The following is a 24,918-nucleotide window of genomic DNA, read 5'->3' on the forward strand; positions in this document are numbered from 1 at the left end:
TTGCCAGTACAACTGTTCAATTTTCCCGAGTCTGGTTGATTTTTAAAGACTGCAGATAACCCCAAAAAGGCAATTTGCACCACCTGCCAGGCCAGCATCATCAGGGGTAGCAAAACTAGAAGCCTGACTACCACCAGCATGATCAGGCACATGGCAGCAAAGCACCTGACTAAGTGGGCCGAACCCCAGGGTCTCGAAATAGAGTCTGCGGGTGACACCACTGCTTCTTCCGCTGTTGTGCGTGCAAGCCAATCCCCTGTCCATAGATGCCTCCCGCTCTGCATGTGTCGTTGCATACTCTCAACTAGCACCATCAGCACATCCTTGTCCCAGCGCAGCGTTCAGTTTTCCCTACCCCAGTCCTTGGAACGCAAGCGCAAATATGCAGCCAATGCCCCACAGGCCACACTACTAAATTCACACATTTCGAAAATGCTTGTGCTCAAAATGTTGTCTTTTAGGTTCGTGGAGATAGAAGCTTTCCACAACTTGATGGCGGTGGCAAGCCCTCGTACCCAGCCGCCACTATTTCTCACGGTGTGCCATCCCCACATTACACGAGCACATGTCCCACAACATTAGCCATGCCCTCAACAATGCAGTTACTGGGAAAGTCCACCTAACCATGGACACATGGATAAGTGCTTGTGGGCAAGGACGGTACATCTCGTTGACGGCACACTGGGTTAATATAGTGGAAGCCAGGACCACGTCGGACCTTGGGACAGAACACGTCCTCCCGACACCGAGGATTGCAGGCCCTGGGTCAATCAGGGTTGCCCCCACAATCTACAACTCCTGCAGCTCCTCCTCCTCCTCTTCAGCCTGCATCTCCGAAATGACCACATCAGTCGCAAGCTGGAAGCACTGAAGCACTGCCTCGGCCAAGCGGCAACAGGCTGTGCTGAAGCTGATATGCTTAGGTGACAAACCGCACAACGCTTAAGAGTTGTGGATAGCGCTGAAAAAGCAGGCAGATCTGTGGCTGACACCATTGACCCTACAGCCAGGCATGGTCATGTGTGCCAATGGCTGGCTCTGAGGTGAGGCAAACTCACACATGTACCATGCCTGCCCCATGTGCTTAACCTCGTGTTTCAGTGGTTTCTCAAAACCTACCCGGATCTGATGGATCTGCTTGTCAAAGTACACCACCTGTCTGCCCTTGCCATGCTTCAGCTGTGTTTACAGCTTCCAGCTCTCCGGCTGATCTGCGATGTCCCCATGCGTTGGAACTCTATATTGCAGATGTTGCAAAGGATTTGTGAGCAGAATAGGGCAGTTGTTGACTACCAACATCAACAAGGCCGTCAGTATTCAGTTCAGACTCCACTCATAAGACCTCAGGAGTGGACATGGATGTCAGACATATGTACCATCCTCCAAAACTTTGACGACTCCACCATGATGGTGAGTGGCGATGATGCCATAATTAGCGTCACCATCCTGCTTCTCTGTCTTCTGAAATGCTCTCTGCTCACAATTAAAGTGGATGTATTGCAGGCGGAGCATGATGACATGGAGCAAGGAACCATACATGATGATTCCACACAGCCCAGCCTCATCTCATCCCAACGTTGATTGGGTGACAATGAGGAAGAGGAGGAGGAGGAAGAACAGGAGCTAGTTTCCTGCGCTATACACGTACTATCTGCACAACTGTCATACCGTCTGTTCAATGTGGATGGTCTAAGGACAGGGAGGAGGAGGAAGAGGAGGAGGATGAGGAGGAGAGCATGGTCTGTCATCTTCTTAGTGAGGACACGGAAGTCTTCCCTCTTTGCAGTCTGGCACACATGGATGAGTTTATGTTACGCTGCCTTTCCCGTGACACTCGCGTTGTCCAAATTTTGGGTGACAGTCATTACTGGTTGGTGACACTTCTAGGCACATGCTACAAGGAGAACTTTCTGTCTCCTATTCACTTGCAAGTCAGGCCTAATAAAATGGTGCAGTAAGAGAAGGTCCTTGGTGCGGAATTATAAAAAAAATTCCCATCTGAAAACTTTGGTGGCAGAGGTCACAGTTCGCTGGACAACCAAGGAGTATAGGCAAGAGAGACACAAATGCAATCAAACAGAGGCATGGGAACACTGTCAAAGTTCTGGGACAATTTTCTCAGACCCTTCCATTGCACAGGCCCTGAGGTGCAGGGAACTCTCCAAAGGAGGAAAAAGTTTCGTAAGATGGTGAGGGAGTACCTTGCCGATTGTACCAATGTCCTCTGTAATTCCTCTGTGCCTTATAATTATTAGGTATCCAAGCAGGACACGTTGCATGAACTGGCTCTCTACACCTTGGAGGTCCTGGCCTGACCTGCCTCTAGTATTTTGTCAGAGCGGGTTTTTAGTGCCGCCGGTCGAATTATAATCGATAGGTGCATCTGCCTGTCAACTGAAAATGCTGACAGGCTGACTCTTATAAAAATGAACAAGGGCTGGATTGGACCAGATTTCTCAACACCACCGAATGATAGCAGTGTAACATAAACTCAAACACAGTGGGTTTTTGTGGGGAGGTCTAACTCTATTCTCATGCACCTCTGTCTTCACACCCAGACATGGGTATATGCTTCTTGATTTTGTATATTTGCTCTTGTCCTCCTTTTCTTCATCCTCATCCTCCACATCCTCCTCCATATCACCACCATATCAACATATCACCATATCTACGTCTCTTGCAAGAGGCATTGGAGTGCCTCAAAATTTTTGGCAGTCTTTGCATTCACTGCATAGGCAAACAGTATGGGAGACCCATTTCCTAATAATGGGAACATTGTTTTCAGGAGGCCCTCCAACCTCTACATCTCTTGCAAGGGGCATTGTAGTGCCTCCAAATTTTTGGCAGCCGTTGAATTCACTGCATAGGCAAACAGTATGAGAGACTCACTCATTTTTAATGGGAACATGTCATACTCGTTACTGTAGCCCAGCTCCATGTGTCTTTAAATTATTAGTGGGATTTTTTCTAAATTTTGGCAGCCGTTGGACTCACTGCATACCCTATAACTGTATAGCAGACCTGCTCCTTTCTAATGGGAACATGTCATTTCTGAGGCCCACATCTATGTGTCTTTAAATTGTTATTGGGGTTTTTCCCAAATTTTAGCAGCTCTTGTAGTCACTGCATGGGCATTATTACTATAGGAGACCCACTCCTTTATAATGGGAACATTTTTTTTTACTGAGACCCTCCTCTATGTCTCTTCAAAGGGGTTTTGGGGTGCGTCCCAATTTTTGACAGCTACTGCAGTCACTGCATATGCAATAACAGTATAGGAGACCCACTCTTTAATAATGGGAACAACAAAGCATAGCTGACTACTGGCCCTTTAAGAATAGCAAGGTTGTAAAAATAATGTTTGTGACTTTCACAATCCTCCTTCAGAAATGAAACAGAATGTGGCCAGATAAGGTTGTAAAATGTTAAAATGGCATTTCCCGGTGAAAGCATTTGTCTTGGTTGAAAGTAATGCAAAAGTGCAAAAACGCATCAAAAATGCTACTTGTGAACATAACCCAATGTGTGGAGGAGCATTTTTGTTTTTGGTTATTTATTTTGCCTTATATACAAGACATTATCCTGGAAAAGATGTTCCTTAACATATTTCCCAGGAAAATCCATTTCGGTTAAATTTTTGTATGTTTTATTGTGAGTCTATAAAAGTGGCGTAATACCTCTGACAACATTGTTGATAGCAGTGCGTTGGGAGTCAGAAATGCTTCCATGGGTCTTCCCCATGCTGTTCTCGTGCCTTTTGAGCATTGTTCCCATCAATTTGGTCAATTTTTAGGCCCTTTGTAAACCGCCGGGGAGAGTCGCCGGAAAAATGCTCGAGTTTCCCATAGATTTACATTGGGCTCATTACTCGGACCGAGCACTCGAGCATTCCAATTTGCTCGACCCGAGCAAACAGTACCCGAGCATTTTAGTGCTCGCTCATCACTAATAAACATAAAATGATTCTATATAAATATGATCTTTATTAAAATTAACTTGACATCTTGTAAATGTTGCTAAATTTGTGGGCATCATGTATCAGTCACTGGCTGAATGAGCTTAGCCAGATATGTTTGACTCTGAAATGCTGCGGCGTTTTTGAGAAAAGCATACTTTAATAGCCGCCAGGGACAGAGACAATGCTTTAGACTAATTGGACAGGCAGTTCTCAAGTGGCTTCTCAGTTTCCCTGGATTGACAGGTCTCTGCCTATGTGTGCGTATAGTGAGAGACCTGTCAATCCAAGCCGGGCAGGAGAAGTCACCGTGGACTCATCTGTCCGATTAGTCTATAGCGTGTTCTCAGTCCCCGGAGGCTATTAAAGCATGTTTTTCTCTGAAACGCAGTGTTTCAGAATCAAACATACCTAGCTGAATTCATACAGCCAGTGCCGGACCATCCTGTGCTAACCACAGGATGGGCCGCATGCATCATGTGTCAGTTTTTCTTTAAGAACACATAAAGTTAAAAATGTACACAAAAAAATCTGAAAATGTTTCTGCACAGGGAATAGGATAGGGCACATATAGCTGGTCAAATACTATGTAATCACAAGACCTATGTGTAACACAATTATAGAGATAAAGTCACTTCAAAATGGCAGGCTTGCAGCAAAGGTTAATTGGCAAGTGCAAAAACAGCATGAATGCATAGAATTTGCTTGATAGTAAATTAAATAAAAACCTGTAACAAAAATATAGCAGCATACAAAAATAGAGGAGATTGTAATAAACAAATTAACAGGCAATCAGGATGCCCACCTCACCCATGTGACCTGCGGTTTGGCACATTTCTATGTTCAGACATCTTGATCTAGAACCTACTAATGGTCATTGTGTTGTCTATTCATTCAGGTTTTGATTGACCATTATGAATGTAAATAGCCGTCCTTCACATTTCATGCCCACCCCGTATGTTGTGTGAATCGTGCTTTGGGTGAGGTAGACGGCCTGATTCTCTGCCACTGCTCTGTTTCTTACTTCTCAACCTTATTTCTTAGGCTGCTGTATTTTTGCTGCAGGTTTTGATTTACTTTATTATTAAGCAAATGTAAGGCTCCTATGCTGTATTTGCACTTGCCATTTAATTTTTGCTGCCAGCCTACCATTTTATGGGAACTTTATCTATATTATTGTGTAAGGTATGGGTCTTGTGATTACATTCTATTTAGCCAGCTGTATGTGAACAAGGTTCCTGGTTGTCCTACGCTCTTCCCTATTTAGATTCTTTTTTTTAGATGTTTTAATGTATAGTTATAACTTTATGAAATCCTAATAAAGGTCATGTTTTTATAATTAATTTTGTTACCGGGTCACGTTAATGCTTTAAATTAATAGGTGATGACTGAAAGGCTATACATGTTCTAACTGTGATAGCTAAATGGTAGTTTTGCAGGCATACTCAGCTACTTTAGTCTCAATTCTATGCCAATTCTATAATTACCAAAGGTGCTGGATTCCTGGTACTGATCAGGAACATCACACATCTAACATGAAAGAGGTGATCAATCATACATGATATCTGCCTTGGGTAATTCACTAGTATGAATTTCTTGCTGCAGAGAATGGATGGTAGTGTATATCACAGAGTAAATCACAGAATGCAATGTCTATCAGCTGCTTCTAGGGCCAGCAGGAAATTCTCATATATTAAAAGAGGAATGAACTCACACATCAGGGACATAATCTTATCTCTTCATGAAGCATTAGTGCAGCCTCATCTGAAATATTCAGTGCAGTTCAGGGTCCTAGTTCATAAAACATATGAGATGGACTCAGAACAGATACAAAGAAGAGCAAGAAAACTGATAAGGGAATGGAAAAGTTTAGAGGAAAGATTCAAAGAATTACATTTTTTAGTCTTGAAAAAAGGCATCAGAAGAGGACCCTTGTAAATGTATGTATAAATGGACTGTAACTCATAGATTGTTATAGGTATCAGATATTTACATTTCTTTTTCAATTTATGATTTAAAAGTTATATTTATCATATAAATGTATGATGTAAGAGTTAGTTATACCCCTGTAAGACAATTTATGATTTACATAAATTTTTATGACCTGTAATTCATAAATTGACATTTTGGTGAATGAATTGCAATGTAAAAATATGATGATTTTTGTTCCCCAAAATTAGCTACATTAAAAAATGGATGTTTTACAAAAAATTGCAAGTGAGAATGTTACAATGTTTAAAACTTTTGAATGTTACATAATGTCTTAATATTTGCTTATAATTCTTAGTACTTTTGTTGAAGGCATAATACATTATCTTATTAGGTAACTATTCTACAATATGTAAAAAATGTATATAATAAAATAAAAATAAAATAAAATATATATATTTATTTAAAGGCAGACCTTCATTGTAAAACTATAGAAAAGTGTTTAATATCCTATAGTAGCAATGGCAAGCTTTCGCTCCAAATGAGGACCTTTATCTAGCTTTGGAGAGGTCCTCATTTGGACTGAAACATCACCATTTCCATTATGGGCCATTAAATACTTTTATATTTTTCAATATTGGAGCACTGCCTCTTTTTTTTGGATATATTGGAGGATTGGTCATACCTGGGAGGCTTTGCACCCTACTGTTTGTTTATTGCTGGTGCTGCATCATCTTTTTTATTTTACACATACAGTACAGACCAAAAGTTTGCACATACCTTCTCATTTAAAGATTTTTATGTATTTTCATGACTATGAAAATTGTACATTCACACTGAAGGCATCAAAACTATGGATTAACACATGTGGAATTATATACCGGATGTAGAGTCCATCCATTCACCTTTTCTGCGTCGCACAAAGACACGGTGGTTGGAACCAAAGATCTCAAATTTGGACTCATCAGACCAAAGCACAGATTTCCACTGGTCTAATGTCAGTTCCTTGTGTTCTTTAGCCCAAACAAGTCTCTTCTGCTTGTTGCCTGTCCTTAGCAGTGGTTTCCTAGCAGCTATTTTACCATGAAGGCCTGCTGCACAAAGTCTCCTCTTAACAGTTGTTGAAGAGATGTGTCTGCTGCTAGACCTCTGTGTGGCATTGACCTGGTCTCTAATCTGAGCTGCTGTTAACCTGCGATTTCTGAGGCTGGTGACTTGGATAAACTTATCCTCATTAGCAGAGGTGATTCTTGGTCTTCCTTTCCTTGGGCGGTCCTCATGTGAGCCAGTTTCTTTGTAGCGCTTGATGGTTTTTGCAACTGCACTTGGGGACACATTCAAAGTTTTTTTCGGACTGACTGACCTTCATTTCTTAAAGTAATGATGGCCACTCGTTTTTATTTACTTAGCAGTTTTTTTCTTGCCATAATACAAATTCTAACAGCCTATTCGGTAGGACTATCAGCTGTGTATCCACCAGACTTCTGCACAACACAACTGATGGTCCCAACCCCATTGATAAGGCAAGAAATCCCACTTATTAAACCTGACAGGGCACACCTGTGAAGTGAAAATCATTTGCCGTGACTACCTCTTGAAGCTCATCAAGAGAATATCAAGAGAGTGCAAAGCAGTCATCAAAGCAAAAGGTGGCTACTTTGAAGAATCTAGAATATAAGACATATTTTCAGTTGTTTCACACTTTTTTGTGAAGTATATAATTCCACATGTGTTAATTCATAGTTTTGATGCCTTCAGTGTGAATGTACAATTTTCATAGCCATGAAAATACAGAAAAAATTTGAAACGAGAAGGTGTGTCCAAACTTTTGGTCTGTACTGTTTATGTAGATATATAAACAAATAGAAGGCAGCACTCTCATAAGATCTAGGTGAAAGGGCGTAATCACACGGCCGTAAAACATGATGATGATTTCATCGCAATGCTCGTACTGGTCGGTGGCTCTTCTGACCGGGGCGTGACAATATGTGTTTCTATGTAGCTGTCACGCTCAGATCAAGAGAGTCGCTGGCCAGTCCATGCACTACGATGCGATCATTGTCCATCTGACTGTGCCCAAAAAGTGATTATTCCATGTCCAGGACTGTTTATTCCATTCTGCATACATCAGTATATATCGAGTTTTTTAACCTGGATTATTTGAGAGTGTCTTCTTTTTTTGTTTTTCTGTATTTTGAGGTCCTAGAGTACGTGAAACTGAAAGATTGCACATACACTTAGGTTAGTGCTGTGGTATTATTTTATTTCTCTATCTTTCTATCTATTTCTTCGTATATTAATTTCTCTGTATACAAACAGCGACACAAAAGTTGCCAACAAATAATGCCAAAATAAAGACAGATAGCTTGAAAGCATATCTTTATCTTAGACTCCTTGGGGATTCGCATAGCATGATAGAAACATACTGTAGCCCAGAAAAATGTATTCTATAACTGGTCTGTTTAAGCAAGCAGCTATAACAATAACAACATTAAAATGTAAAACCTATTTGAAGCTAAACAGAGTTTTAAAAGAACTCTTTAAAATACTTTAAAAATCCTTTTGAAAAACACAAAAGCAGAAGTATAGGATTTAGTGATGATATAAACATTCAAAAGAGTCTACTAACAATAGCAATAATGAGAAGTTATCATATTCTAGAACTTTCTATACAATAGTGTTAAAATTCTCCTCATAGTAATTCATCTCTACGGGTAACTTTATGTTCTATGTCAATAAAATAATCAGTATTTTTTCAGGAGGTTCTATCCTCTTAAGACATGTACATCAATAAATTTGAAATGGGAAATAATGGAAATGAAAATACTTTGTTTGCTATGGGGTTGAATTGGCAACCTCAAGATAATTTTCTCTTTGGATTTCCTTTTATTTCACCTTTAATAAAAACGCATATAAGATTGGAATTCCTAGGACAGAGTGACCATGAATGAAATATTTAATCTGTTATATGTGCTGTACTGCAGCAATTACATAATAAAAAAAGGTCAACTTATATTATTAAAAGTCATTATACTTCATTTAAAATCTTCTAAATCTTAGATCTTATGAAAGCACAGAAAACCGTTCATATATGATATATAGTATACTGGATACGGTATGTATCAGTATATATAGAGTGTCCTCTGCCACCAATTGTGTACCTCACTGATATAAAGCTGTAGTTTATAGGTCTCCCATTAAAGAAACACTCCTATGAAAAGTTTTATCTTCTTAATATATTAGAAAAGGCAGTGGGGTATAAACAGTCCTGGGAGGGATTCTAATAAATCACAGACCAAAAGGGGAGAACCCCCACTAAATATCCCTCACTAACAGGACTTAAAACTTAATTTTTAATGTACATTCATAAAGGATGGTGTTGAGAAGAAATGGTTAAAATGCTATGCCTCCAGTTTGCTAACTTTCAGCTTTTATATTGAGCAATTCCAGCTACTAATTCTCAATCAATGGCTTCCCGGGTGCCATTATTTAAAAGCAAAACATGGCAAAATGGTTAAAATAGTAAGTCCCCCCTACATGTTTCACCGTTTACATGTCGTCATCAAGGGAAGGGACACATACCATCTTAATATATTGCAATCATCATATTGTATAGCACCGTGTACTTACAATTGCTCATTTTACCTTTCTACCCAGTTAATTCTTCTCTTTTCCATTAGGTCTGTGACATCACATAACTGAATCCTTCAAAACTCTATGTAGAAACTGGAGGTCCATTTTCCCTGTATGAGTCACTGCAAAAGTCCCTGGCAGGGGGAGGAGGGAGCAGCTGGAACAGGAGTTGAAGAGGGGAATGATAAATGCAGGGACAAGAGACTTCCTATTTCTACATAGAGCAGAGAAAAGGCAAGAATTTACATGGTAGAAAGGCAAAATGAGCAATTGTAAGTACACAGTGCTAGATAATATGATGACTTTTTTTATCCTCTAATATATTAAGAGGATAAAAACTTTCATAGGAGTGCTTTAACTTGAAAAAAGATCTGTCTCTTGATCTAACCTGAATATTATGCATATATTGACCTGAATGTACATTCTATTTGTGGTGAAGGCAGTAGGGTTAATCCACAAAACCAAGGACGCAATCATTAATGACATAAGCATAAGGTCCACTTTGTCTCTAGGTATTTTTTTTCTACAATATAAATGGGAATGCATCTTTGAGCTCCCAGGATTTTACGTTCAAGCTATGTAACCACTTTATTTTCATGCTGCCAATAAATTTTTTTTTTTGTTCATTTCATTAGTATTTCCAGATAGTATGGTTGCTTAGAGGTTTTCACGTGCCTTTTACATCCAGAAACTGTGGAGAATAAAGATGTAGGTTATAAGCACTATCCAGGCAATTTGCCAGCAGGAAAACTACATGTTAGTGCAGCGGCTCATTAAAGTCTCACAACATTGGAAATAGACAAGTAAATGGAACCTCTCTTAAGTCTGAGGGGAGCATGGCAACTATGGATGATAGAATCATCAAATGAATGCTTAACGTCAAGTTTAATTATTGTTACTGATTACCTCTATTTGAGAATTCACAAAACACTTTGCAAGTTGAGTAGCTATTCAGCACGCCATTTCTTTCTCAATAATTACAATCCCAGACACAATGTATTCCTTTTTTTCCCTAAATATCTAAAAATGTTTCAAACTCAGTCCCATTGTTTTCGGTGGTGAGCTATGCTCCGGTCATTCTACACAACACATTATTGGAATCATTGTTTCTGGCTTGCTTGTTTCTTTCTTCTTTAGAAATGTTTGCCATGTAGATTTTTGGTTGATTGCTTTTTTTTTCTCATCAACAGATGTCTGCTGTTTTCTTCGCAACCTAATATTAAGGAAAATCAAAATCTGGATTCATGTTTGGATGAATTTTTGATTGCCTTTCCTGATAAAAATCAGCTGTGCTTCATGAGCAAGTAGTAAGTTCATATGATTTCTTTTTTAGGGGATTATTACAGACTAATTTAAAGCAGAAATTACATGTCCTTCTATTTATAGACATGTCATGTTTTCTGAATTTCTTGAAAATATATTTGTAAAAGTTTCTTTTTATAGTTTATAACCAGAAAATAAAAGTTTCTCCTATCTCTCTGCACATTGTTTAGGTGATAGTGTTGTACTCTATTGGCCATGAGTGGAAACAGTAGATTGCAAAGGTATTGACTTTATTAGCTACCTATGACAAAATTGCTATAGTTTAGCATGAGGTTTTAGCAGGGGGGCAGCTGTTGGATTCTTTTTCATACTGCAACATTTTTAACAAAGGAATAGATGGATATGTTTTTGTTGTTTTTAGGTGAGGATTATGTAACAGAACAGTATTGCCTTTTATCAATCGAATCTTGAGCACATCATAGAAATTAAATATAAATAGCATATAGCTCATTTCATTTTAGAAGTAACTGTTCTCCCAGTGTTGGAAAATTCTTTTACATATGAGAAGCACTGCACAAACAAAATTCATCCAGAACCACATGGAGCATTGACTTCATATCCTCTTCTTTGGCAAACCCAAGATGAAGAATAATGTAATAAAAGAAGACAGAAGGCTTTCAGATAGTGAAGCACTCTGAACCATTCAATCCTTTGAAAACCAAAATGTATATGATTCATAAATAAAATTGTCTTTACAAAGCAGAAAAAAAATGAATATACAGTATATAGATAAAATGTCCATAAAAGACAGGGAAAGTCCTCCTGATTACCTGCCCTACTCGAGTTTCACCATTAGCAACTTTTGGCACAGTCTCTCTTTCATTCATTCATTCCCATATTTAAATGTACCCTGTCACCAGGTTTATCCCATATAAGATAAGACCAGTGCCTTCAGTACCTTTCAGCCCTAATATACAGCATTCTATTATTCTGTATATATGCTACTGATCTGGCTTGCAACAAAAGAAAAACACCTTTTATTATACTTATTTACGGAGCAGTCGGGTCCAATGGGCATCGTTGGTCTTGGTCTGATGCCTCCCTTCTTCTTGCGATGCCATCCTCCTTTGCTTCATGTGGATGATGCGTCCTACATAATCCACACAGTGTCCGAGGCATCACGCTCCAGCACAGGGAAGAGTCTGCTAAATCTTTCTGAAGGTCTTCTGCAGTTAAGTGTGAATTCTGATTTGCCTCTCTAGCAATCCTACAAGCAGCTCTCACTGAAATTTTGCTTGGTCTTCAAGACTTAATTTTGACCTCCACTCTTCCTGTTAACTGCTATTTCTTAATTACATTTTGAACTAAGGAAAAGGCAACTTGAAAACGCTTTGCTATCTTTGTAAAGCCTTCTACTGCTTTGTGGGCCTCCACCATTTTAATTTTTAATGTGCTATGCAGTTGCTTAGAAAAACCAATGGCTGCTATTTCTTGGCACAAGTTTAGAGGAGACTGGGTTTTTATAAAGCTGGAAAATTTGCATCACCTGGTTTTCCTAAGAATGATAGTGAACAAGCCATAACCCTAACATGCTAATTAAGGTCTAAAACCTTGGTCAAAGTTATGTGAGTCCAAAAATCTCCAAGAGCGCCCAAACTTTTTTATCAACCCATTTTCCTTTTTGTAATTTTTAAAATGAAAAAATGACTATATATACTATATTTTTTGGACTATAAGACACACCGGAAAATAAGACGCACCCCAAATTTTGTGGTGGAAAATAGGAAAAAAATATTTTTTATAAGATGGGAGTCCGTCTTATTGTCTGAATCGGTATGTTACCTGTGAGGCGGTGGAGCGGGGGTCACAGGAGGCAGAGTCCCTCAGGAAGCCAGCGGAAGTGGAGGAATGCTGCATACCCTTGGGTGCGAGAAGGCAGTGCTCCAGCAGTGGGGAGTTGCGGTGATGTTGGAGTAGGATCACAGGATGCAGGACAGGGCCCTCCATTCTCTCCCTCAGGAACCCAGTGGCAGCAGCAGAAAGAGGTGAGATGCTGCGGGGCCGGCATGTGACTGTTGACAGTGAGGAAGAGTGGTGAGCGCTGCTTTTCTGGTGTTCGAGGCCACCTTCCTGAAGCCGTGTGTCTAAAGGAAATGGCTGAGGACTCGGGCAGCCATTTTCCTGTAGATCATGACTTCAGGAAGATGGCCGCAGCCACCGGAAAAGCAGCGCATGTTGCTCTGCCTCACTGCCGACAGCCAGACACTGGCCCTGCAGCATCTCACCTCTTCTGCTGCCATCTCTGCTGCTTGCCTCTGCCACCACCACCAGCTTCCTGAGGGAGGGAACGGAGGAACCCTGCTTCCTGTGATCCCTCTCCAACACCTCCATAACTCCCCGGTAAGCTATGTTCAGACCACCCCTCATTTTCCTCCCAAATTTGGGGGGAAAAAAGTGCATGTTATGTGAAAACTGTGCTTTGTAGGTATAAGAACTTGACCCTGTCATCACCATTGCAATTCTTTAACAGTAGCGACTGTGCATACACTATTACATAATATAAGCAAAGCTATTACAATGTAAAATACCTACATAAAGTGGAAGCACCCTTTCATTATGAATGATACAGCCAGACAATGTGAAATTCAATATTCCAATAGTTGTAAGGATCATGCAATATGCAGTGAAATTTCTGCACATTTATGATCTAAAATTTCTAATGTTCATGTTTATAAGTGACCTGGGATTTGACGGATAAGAATGAGGACGTACAGTGAAAATATCATATTAACATGAATCTTTCAGTTTAAAGCAATTAAATCTATTTTTTATGTATGTTTATTTCTTAGCAAGGATGTGTGCTTGACTGAGCATCTAGATACGTGCTTGACTGAGCATCTTAGGACATGCCGTAATACACCAAGAAGAAATTGTGATTGTCAATTGAAATTTAAATGCAGGGATTTAAATCTAAAGTTTGCTTTATTAACAGGAACAGGTTTTGTCTTTTTAAAAGGTGAAAGAGATTTAAGTGACTCTTGCTTTGACCAGCTTTTAACGTATAAAAATTAAACGTCAGATTTTCAAAAATCAGATTTAACCGAGATTGTTCTCCATTTTAATATCAGATGAGAATATTGAAGATGACATCTTTGGCATTCAGTTTATAAAACATCTGTTGGGATGACATGTCAGCTTGTGATTTTGTGTCATATTACTGAGTAAACATATTTGTCAGATTTTTGTTTTCCTGTATTCTCTGCTGACAGTTGTCACAATTATGACATGCATGTCCATTATGCATAATATTAACCTGCTATGTAGAAGGTATTTGCTTTCATCTACACCTCAAGTCAGTGTGCATGTATTGTACATTTTCAGCCTTTACTTTATTGGATTTCTATTCCGTTGTGGTAACTTTTCACTAAAAATTGTAATCATTTTTTTAGAGTACCAATGCATCAAATCTCAGTTTGGCAGTGCCGCTTTGATGAACAACTCATAACAACCATATTACAATATCTATGCTTTTCTAAGGGTAGGGTACAACAGATTGAGTGTTTGTTGAAAATTGCCACTTAATACCCATAAGAATAAATCTGTCAATGCACAAAAATTGTTTTTTTTGTGTGTTTTGCCGCTTTCATTGCCACACCACATGCCCCTTTGGTTTGTGTGATGGCTTCTATGTGGGACCCTACTCCAAAGTTCTAAATATTGTGTAAATTACCATCTGGTCAATGGCAGCATCACTCCTTCCATAAATATGGTAGAAATCATGGGTAATATTTAGAATTTGTCTACCTTAAAATAGTAACTACAGATCAATTTTTTTTATTATTCAAAAGTAGAAGTGAAGAAAAATTGTGAAATATATTATTGGAGAAAAATTCGTACTTCACCTTTTATCAGTCATTTTTGTCTCCTGCACTGATCATTTACTTTCAAAAACTGCTCAAATCTTTCTTCAAATCTGTCTTCAGTGAGGGAAGAAATTACAGCCAGAGGGAAATCAAAAATAGAAAGAAGCAAGGAGAAAGAAACTGTTATTGTATGTGCATACATAGAATATTTGGTGCAGAAATTTCTGCAACATTTCTGCATCTCTTGGCACAAAAACACAGCCTCAAATAGTTGCATTTTTGCCGTGATTTTGCCGCTTTTTTGCCCCGCTTTTTGCCTTCGTTTTTTCAGTGCATTAAGTGGGTGATATGCAAATTTTCTTTTCAGAGAGGTAGAGGACTAGAACTCTAGTGCCACCTATAGGAAGTAGCAATCCTAAAAGTCAATATGGACCCTTTAATGAGCCTTGTCACATGACTTAGGATAAAAGCCAGAACCATAATCTCAATTTGCAGACACTGTGTTTTAAGGTACTGCCACTCATCAGTGCGAAGTGTGACATATGGTTTGGCTGGGTGAGAGGCATCAGGACAGTATCGATGGGGTAACGTTTCTCCTTGGAGAGTGACATGTTAAGCATGCCAATGTGAGGATACTTTTAAGTCTCAGTGCTCCTCTGGGAAATACGCAAATTATTTCTTCAGAGAGGAAGAGGACTAGAACTCTAGTGCCACCTATAGGAAGTAGCAATCTTAAAAGTTAATATCGACCCTTTATTGAGCCTTGTGACATGACTTACGATAAAAGCCAGAACCATAATCTCAATTTGCAGACACTGTGTTTAGGGGTACTGCCCCTCATCAGTGAAAAGTGTGAGATATGGTTTGGCTGGGTCAGAGGCATCAGATCCTAAGTCATGTGACAAGGATCATTAAAGGGTCGATATTGACTTCTAGGATTGCTATTTCCTATTCTTGGCACTAGAGTTCTAGTCCTCTTCCTCTCTGAAGAGACAATTTGCATATTTCCCAGAAGAGCATTGCAGCTTAAAAGTATTCTCACCTTGGCATGCTTAACATGTCTCTCTCCGCAAGGAGAAATGTTACCCCTTGGACACAACATCTTTAAATGCGCAATAAGCAAGAGTTTTCATTAAATAACATCCACTTTGCTTGGATAGTTAAGTACAGCAGATTTTCAGCCAAAAAATGAGCATTGTGACTTAAAAGTTTCCTCACCTTGACATGTTCAATGGCTGAAAAACGCAGGCAAAAGCGCACAGATTATTTTCTGCACCAAATCTGCAAGTCAAAAATACTCAACGTATGCATGACACTTCAAGTTTCTCATTTACTCTGCTGGCATCAGGTTTTGCTTCAGGTTTTGTCACAAGTCCGCGCAGAAAAAAACATGAAAAAACCACACCAAATCTGCTATGTGTGCACACAGCCTTAAGGTTTCTATTGCAGGGGAAAGGGCATTGCTAAAATGCAGAATACAAATCATATTTTGTCTAAAAATGGTGTAATTACTAATATCCACACACACATCTGAAAATCACTTGGAAATACAGCTACTCATTCAGTATACACTTTGACTGTGGTGAGGCTCTGAACTGTACAATGATGCAAAGTATGAATACAACTCAAAGCAGTTATTTCCATAAATTGTATAGAATTACAGATCATGTACATAGAAACCATGCTGTATATTTAGTGTAAAGGATAAAACTGCATCCTATCCTGGGAGATCAGGAAAGCCTTCGCCTTCTCTGCACTATACATATGGCTTATGTATAGTGCAATAATATGTGCATGAGTTGTTGAAAAGAGCTGAAAGATGAGTGTAAATAGGAAGTAATGAAGCACATTATAAAGATGCTCTGCTGCATATTACATTTGCAATGGGTAACAAAGTTGAAACTTATTGCAAACTCATTGATTTATCACGGTGCATAAATTAAATTAAAAGAAAAAATAAACTGTATTCTACACCTGTAATTACAAATGAAGCATAGCTAATCTTGTATTATAATAAGGATACATTAACACGTACCTGTTTATTTTAATTTGACAGCTGCTTCTTTGTAATGTGACATTGTAAAGAGTGAAAATGAAAAAAAAAAATTCATTTTTTGTTTTCGAGAGCATTCTGTGTTTTTTCATGTGTCATTTATTTTGCATATGGTCAATTTTGGCTGGGTATATGAGGCTCTAAACTACGTTCACATGTATGCAGTTATTGATGCATATGATTTTAGGCAAGATACAAATGAGGCAAGTCCCAGTATCTCCTTAAAGCTTTTCTCAGTTGTGAATTCACTCATAGCTTTTGATAAGAAATCTGAATCAAAACTACACAAAATTATTATTTTTTATTTAATGTATGATGCTGGTAGACTTTTCCAAAACTGTACACTCCTGCATCTAGTTACACATGTTTTCTGCAGCTTATTGCAATGCTTTTTTCCCAACCACAGAAGCCAGATGTTAGATTGTAGCTGAAAGGATTTTCATAATGTTTTAAACTCAACATTTAAGATTTATTTTACTAATTAGTAGAGATGAGCAAATCATTTCGATGTGAATCGCATCAAACTTTATGAAATTCGCAGGTTTAGGCAAATTCAAATAATTTGCTATTCTATTTGCACCAATTACCAAAAAAATACTAGTTAAAATTTTACATTTTGCAGAAGGTTGCATCAGCTACAGAAGACTGACATGATATCAGGCACAAATGCATGGATATCCCCATATTGCCTTTCAGTATTCACATAGTGGTGTCAATCGAGTTTCTATCAAAGCCTAAGCAGGGAATGCAGCAGCCATTTCAGGGTGATTTAGAATAGCAAGAGTTTGAAAGAGCTCACAGCTAAGCTATAGAAACACAAAGAAAAAGAGCTAAAACATTGTAAAATTACTTCACATGGTAATGTGTTGTACAACTGCAGCTGTGAAGACAATGAGTGTAGTATGTGAATAATACAGAGATTCAATTGATAGCAGTAGAAAGAAATAGAAGAGGTTCCAGCCGCAGTGATAAATCAGTAAAATGGTGTAGCTATCATCTGTCCTGTTATATTTATATTACAATTATACATTTTTTCAATATTAATTCACTAGAATGCAGCAGCAAAGCAGCAAAATATTTTTTTACAGAAAAAAATCTGAAATTATATCAGACAGAGACTTGTCACAAGCAACTATATTTAGTTTTTGCATTTCTTGTGCAATCCTTTTTGTGAAGGGGGGTAATATTCAGATATGTGACTGTCTTTTACACAAAGTGTTCATGTATATTGCATTTTTTAGTTCCCACATCTGCCAAATCAGGGCCAGCTCCAGATTTTCGTGGGCCCCGGGCGAAAGAGTCTCAGTGGGCTCCTTTAACACATACCACTGTTCATGATGCACAGATACGGCAGAGAAATATAGCTATAGTACAATGCCAAAGATTTCACTTACTTCTTACATTACATGAGTAATATCTATTGTAAATTCTACAATAGCTCAGAAACCAGCGAATCCTCGCAGCACACAGTGTGTGCCCTGGGGGGATTCAAAAGTTTTCAATTAAGACCGGACAGTATAGTCCTCCATTCCATACACTATTATGAGTACCACATAGTCCTCCATACAGTATAATGAGCCCCATATAATGCTCCATACAGAATAATGGACCTCATATAATGCTCCATACAGAATAATGGACCCGATATATTGCTCCATACACTATAATGAGCCCCATATAATACTCCATACACTATAATGGTCCCCATATAATGCTCCATAAAGAATAATGGCTCCCATATATTGCTCCATACAGAATAATGAGCCCCATATAATGAGCCAGGCAGTATAATGAGCCTGATATATTGTTCCATACAGAATAATGGATCCCATATACTGCTCCATGCAGAATAATGGACCCCATATAATGCTCCATAGAGAATAATGGACCCCATATAATGCTCTATACAGAATAATGGACCCCATATAATGCTCCATACAGAATAGTGGACCCCATATGGTGCTCCATACAGAATAATGGACCCCATATAATGTTCCATACAGTATAATGGACCCCATATAATTCTGCATACAGAATAATGGACTCCATATATTGCCCATACAGAAAGGGGCAGTATGGGTCCCATATATAGTTCCATACAGTATGTGCTCCATATATTGCTCCATTCAGTATGGGCCCTATATATTGCTCCATTCAGTATGAGCCCCATATATTGCTCCATGTATAAAAAAAATCAAATACTCACCTCCCCTCGCTGGCCCTCGCTGGCGGCAGGTCAGTCAGGACTACTCAGCGTCTTCCAGCTCTCTGCACTGTCAGAGCAGACGGCGTGCTGTAGTGATGTCATTGCGCCCTCTGCCCTGACACGTTACAGTGTCAGAAGATGCGGAAGACGCCAAAGCTGTAGAGGAATGAGGAGAGGTAAGTATGGCAAGTGCTGGGGCCCTGAGCAAGTGGTGGGCCCAGTCACAGGCTCTGGCATCAGGGTGCCCTGTGCCAAATTTTACATCTGATCACAACATACCAATACAGGTGTGCTGGCTCTTTGGACATGTACCTACCTAGCATTTCTTATCACATAATTTTTGAGAAGGAAGATGAAGATTGTTAAAACAAAATATGAAAAAATGTAGACATTTTACTGTGTCTGTGTGTCTTTGTACACATTTTACTAGTCCGATTTGACAATCATGTACGGTTGTCAAATCGGACTAGTAAAACCACACCTATACTGCTGTTTGCTGCTACATATTGCTTTCTATACATGTACCTACCTACTTACTTAGAAGTTCTTGTTATGTCCTTTTTGTCAAAGTTAAATTGAGGTGTGAAATGATTGTCAAAAGTTAATTATAGTGTTGTTTAAAATGTATTGGAAAAGAGAAGGTGATATTGAAGAAAAAACTCCCATACCACATCTATAAATGTGGGAGCAGAACCAACATTACCAACAATGGCACAAGCTGTTCTGGTAATAGTATTAATTAACCTCAGACTACTACACGACTTTTCAGTGCAATTAGAGTATTTGCAGTATTATGATTCATGGCAAATTGATTCACTTCAAATCAAATTTCTTTTAAAGATTTGACAAATTTGGAGTATTCAAATTTCAAAATATTTGAACATCTCTACTAATTAGGTATTAATTAGGTATTTAATAATTGATCTTGGATTGTGGTAGGTTCAGACCTTTAAAAAAATCCCATTGAACCTGGGTACTGACTTGCCTTTTCCATTTTTCTACCATGTTTGGATACTAATAATTCCATAGGATTCAGCAGTTTAAGATCAAATTAGGATTATAGCCAATTAGTGATTCGTATTTCCAGACTAAAGGACCCCAGACTAAAATATCTTCAGACCAATTTTCAATTTTTAGATTTTTGCCAAGAACATGACCTAACCTGTTGCAAAAAATAATGGGATATTTTCTAAAAATAATGTTTAGAAAAGATTTTCACTGCATGTTCCTGGTGAGATCAAATCATTTTCTTTGGCTTTTGGCACCATAAATATGATTTCCATTTGACAGCTGTATGAAATGGACAGTAGACAAGAATGTAATAAAGCATACTAATATTAGAAGTCTCCTGAGATGTCAGGTTTAGACCAACCACCACTCTCTATTTGCAGCAAAATTAATACTTCTGCTGTACAAATGTATGCTTACCTATAACTACTGTAAATGTATACATTCATCAAACTTGAGTTGCTTATGTTCATTGCTTGTTTTAAGACAGAAATTTGCTTTTTGGATTTTTGATAATGGACAACTGAATGTTAAAAAAACCCCGTAACATTTGTAGATGGCCAAAGCAATTCAATTGGACGTCAATGAACGCTGCCATTTTATTCATTGTAGAAGAATTAATAAGCCAGAGAAGGATCACACATGATCCACATCACATGATATAACACAGCCAATAAAGAGGGACTATTGTAGCCTGTATAAATGCGAAAGCAGAGAATGCAACTCTCATTTTATGGTGAATCTGGATAGAAAGAGTACATCACAGCTCACAGTTTAACAATAGAGATTAAAAGCTATAAAATGCTGAAGAAAGTGTACAGATTGTGCTTGACAGCACACCAGTGAAGATTAGTTTTAGGAAAAGGTTAATAGTTACAAATAGTGTTGAGCGAATTTGGTTGGCATTTCAAATTTGGGTTCATGTTCGGGGTTCCGGCTTGTTCATGCCAAAAAATTGGCTCCGCCCATGAACAGCACTGGATTTGCTACGCTGTCACACAGATGTTACATCAAGCCGGAACCCCGAACACGAACCCGAATTTGAAATGCCAAACAAATTTGCTCAACACTAGTTACAAACATCTACCATGCTTTTGCCCATAGTCATATATGTTGAGGTCACTTTAAAATGATTAAGTCTGGGTTTGCATTTAATAACTTGAAATGGTTTGGATGCAGTTCTAGGAGACCTCAGAGTGTTGTACACATCTTTTGAGGGTAATTGGTGGCTTTGTGGTACTTTGGATTCACCACGAATCAATCCACTGAAAATCTTTTTTTTTTATTTTTTTTTTTAAATTTGGCTGTCAAAGTCAAACTTCAAAAGATTTCTTCATGTGTACTAACAACCCGATAACTAAACTTTCTACCTTGAAATATCAGAAGAAACGATATGAAAGCAACCACTAGATAATGTAAGTTTGGTTGCTTGAAATAAAAAATCAACAAAATAAAAAAAAAACATACACAATGAGATCTACTCTTACATGCGTTCTGTCTCCTCTACTTAACTATCTTCATTGGTAATGACTGCTGATGTTTTCTGAAAATACAAATGTGAGTTAGTAATTCTTTTTGTTTTATTCTTTTAAGACAAATACTCCTTTCTGTGCTACGGCATATGGATTTCCGGACGACATGTGATGAGGTGAGCAGTAAGTTATTACACATTTAAAGTTACAGAAGACTAATTGTTTTGATTGCCTGCACTGTAATGCTACAGTATCACTTATGCAAGTGTTTATGTGTTTCAGTAATTTACCCAGTAGGCTGTTCCATGTTTAATCGAGTGAAAGATGATAAAAAGTTATTCCCAACATTGAAAGTTATCAACTATTTACAGGACCCCCACATATCCTGAGAACAGGACTCTGACATGCCTCATTGGAATGGAGAAATGGTTGTGCATACCAGAGAAAGCCAGGATCAATGGGGGATTCAGGAAGTCTGATACCCACCAATTATAAAGTTGCCACCTAACTTGATATATTTCAATGTTGGGAGTAACATCCATTGAAGAATTTTTAGCATGCTATAACTGACCTTTCCATTGACTGTTTTTCATTCTCCCTTTCCTACTATCAACACATTCTGCATTATTTTACAAAAAATTACTTAATAAACATAAATACTGTAAATTAATGTAATAGAAATTGAATGTTGTTTTATTGTTGATCTGTAGAGTGTTGGAAGAATTACTGTACAGAGTTGGTGCAAATAGCTACACAGCCAGAAGAGGTTAACTGCTAAGCACTTGTTACACAACGCTAAAGGAAACCTGTCAGCTAAAAAAAAACAAAAACAAAAAACACACTATATAACTGCAGTCATAGTGGTAATCTGCAGGTAAATAATGTTCTAAAACAAGCAGCAGTTTAATTGGAAGTGTGGTTGCAGGGAAAAAATGACATTAGTTTCTACCTGCAGCTGCTCACCGGGGCTGTAAACAGTCAGCGTTCAGTATACAGTGAGCATGCTGTAATCATGCTCATCACTCCCTTACTGACATTCTTCTCTGCAGCATGTTTGCAGAGCAGGCATTCTGTCAAGGAGCAGGGCGAGTAACTACAGGACTCTCACTCTAGAACATACAGAACAGCCCTATGTGTAAAAAAGGCAGAAAGAAACATGGCTGATGCAGTTGGTCAGTGCCAGAACAGAATCAGCCTAAATATACCAACTCCGAAGAACATGATAAAAAGGAGGAACAAGGAGCAAAATGGTAAAGAGCAATAGAAATTTTAATAATTAAGATCGACAAATTAACATCATCACATAGGTAATATAGTCATAGCATGGAACGACAGAAAAGTGCATACTATCCGGAACACCCAGTACTCATAAGCTCATAACCCCCAGACCATTGCATTGGGTAAAGGCAAGGAAGATGGGAAAGAGCACGGCAGGCAAAAAAGAAGAAATCAAATATAAACCAGGGGTACACACAATATCCATTTAAGGCAGGAGTCTGCCATAATAACATGTAGCCCTGGTCAGTAAGTAACAAATGCCTTACCAAGGGATAGATGGAGAGCGCTGGGAAGGTGGTAAACCGTGGTAAGAAGGAGCCCCAACGTACGTTTCGCCCAGCAGTTTGTTGGCTTTGTTGGCCTCTTGAGAAAGCCAACAAACTGCTAGGTGAAATGTACATTGGGGCTCCTTCTTACCACGGTTTACCACCTTCCCAGCGCTCTCCATCTATCCCTTGGTAAGGCATTTGTTATTTACTGACCAGGGCTACGTGTTATTATGGCAGACTCCTGCCTTAAATGGATATTGTGTGTACCCCTGGTTTATATTTGATTTCTTCTTTTTTGCCTGCTGTGCTCTTTCCCATCTTCCTTGCCTTTACTCAATGCAATGGTCTGGGGGTTATGAGCTTATGAGTACTGGGTGTTCTGGATAGTATGCAAATGGAGCGCCCCTGAGGGTTCGACCGCCACAGGGATGTTGCACTTCTTTAATGATTGTAGTGTTCCTCCTCTGAGGTAAGAACAGTGTGATGGTCAGGACTCCACCTCCACATCCAACACCACATTTCTCTACCAGAGGGGGCTAGAATGCACTAGCTGCTGCCCTCCTGGTTACAGGGAGACTGGGGAACCAAGAGTTAGGGGAACCATTTTAGTGGGTGAGGGTGGAGGACTCACATTTTAGTGACACTTTAAATTTCATATTTAATAGACAGCCATCTTGGTTCTTGGTCCTTTTTCGTTGGCTCTTTTGACTGTCTTTGGATTGTGATCTCCCTCCCTGAGCGTGGATCCTGTGTGGACCTGCAGTGGATGGGGACATGGCCCTCATAACCTGGCCTTGGGTCGAGGGGCAGGTTGTAGGCAATGAATGTCTCAGCCCGGTCAAGGACCATGACCAAGAAGGCCCGGAGCTTAAGAGTGTAGCTCCACCGCAAATGGATCCCAGGGAGGATGCAGACGGAGCGGTATACGCTACCTGTCCTTGCCAACCTGATCTATTCAGAGGGATTCCAGCTGCAAGGGGGGCACCGGCCCCCGACACCCGACCTTGCTACTCCATGTCCTGGTCGGGGAAGCCCGATAGGCCCTGAGGATCCCACCGGGTAATGGAAAGAGCAGAGCTGCCACCCGTGCCCTTTTTCTAAGAGGAGTTCAGAGGGAGACCCGGCCTATTTACACACACAGACAGGAAAGCACTCGGTCTGAAGTCTAGGAACACTCTGGTGCGGGGTCCTGATTGAACACTGGACTTACTCGGAGGTTGTCGGACCCCCTTCGTTTCTGGTGACCGCAGAACTCCTCGAGGAGCAGGGAGTCGCCTTCCTTCTGCCATCTCTTATGTGAGTAAAGCCTTGGAAGTTCACCCCTATGGCCTCCGGACTCTTTATTCTGCGCTACACCGCACTACACAGACTTTCTAGACTACTACCCCTGTCATCCTGTCCCTCTGCCCTGATGCCCTGCTCCGCCTGTGGGGAGTAGTAACAATGTCGGCTGCTATAACACCAGGTCTCGGCGGACTGCAGCAACGCTGGTGGCCTTCACCAGGTGCCACAGGTGGCGTAGTTGACGCGCCCCCTGGGACATATTCCTTTTTGAGGGGAATACCCGGCACCGGATCAGATGGGGGGTTGTAGTCTCCGAGCGGCTGTGACCCGGTCCCGTGCCCAGGGCGTCAAGCTCAGGGTTATGTGGCAGTCTTTACTGATGTTATTAAAGTTCGTTGTGTCGACTACGCCACCCGTTGTGATGCGGTCACTGTGGCCGCCGCTCCAGCAGGGTCCGCTGAGGCTGATGGTGGATGCGCAGCTTGGTGGGATAACCCCCAACGGGAGGGGTATAGCCTCAGAGGGGACAGGCGCAGAGGATGGGGGTTGTGGTGGTGCGGTGCAGCCGGTAATGATGACAGACTCGGGTAGTGCAGTTAAGGGTCTTTACTTACTGCAGATGTTCCTGGTCACTCTAGCTCCAAGTGACCTCCCGAGCCGTGCTGCGTCCACCAGGTCCTGGATCCGGCCAACCCCCAAACAAGT

The 24,918-nt window shown here is 39.7% G+C and overlaps 1 protein-coding gene across 1 annotated transcript in view; it reads left to right on the forward strand.

Annotated features, from left to right (window-relative positions):
* The window catches only part of SNTG1 (syntrophin gamma 1), a 1,226,946-nt gene that overhangs the window by 633,064 nt on the left and 568,964 nt on the right, over nt 1–24,918 (forward strand). Inside the window, exons 3-4 of the mRNA XM_073679284.1 lie at nt 10,708–10,824; nt 21,504–21,558. Coding sequence (XP_073535385.1) covers nt 21,532–21,558 — 27 coding nt within the window. The 5' untranslated portion in view covers nt 10,708–10,824; nt 21,504–21,531. The remainder of the gene's footprint in view (nt 1–10,707; nt 10,825–21,503; nt 21,559–24,918) is intronic.

The sequence above is a fragment of the Phyllobates terribilis genome, unplaced genomic scaffold (assembly GCF_046119375.1).
Source record: "Phyllobates terribilis strain yellow unplaced genomic scaffold, ASM4611937v1 Scaffold_4__5_contigs__length_816908805, whole genome shotgun sequence".
Classification (NCBI taxonomy): domain Eukaryota; kingdom Metazoa; phylum Chordata; class Amphibia; order Anura; family Dendrobatidae; genus Phyllobates; species Phyllobates terribilis.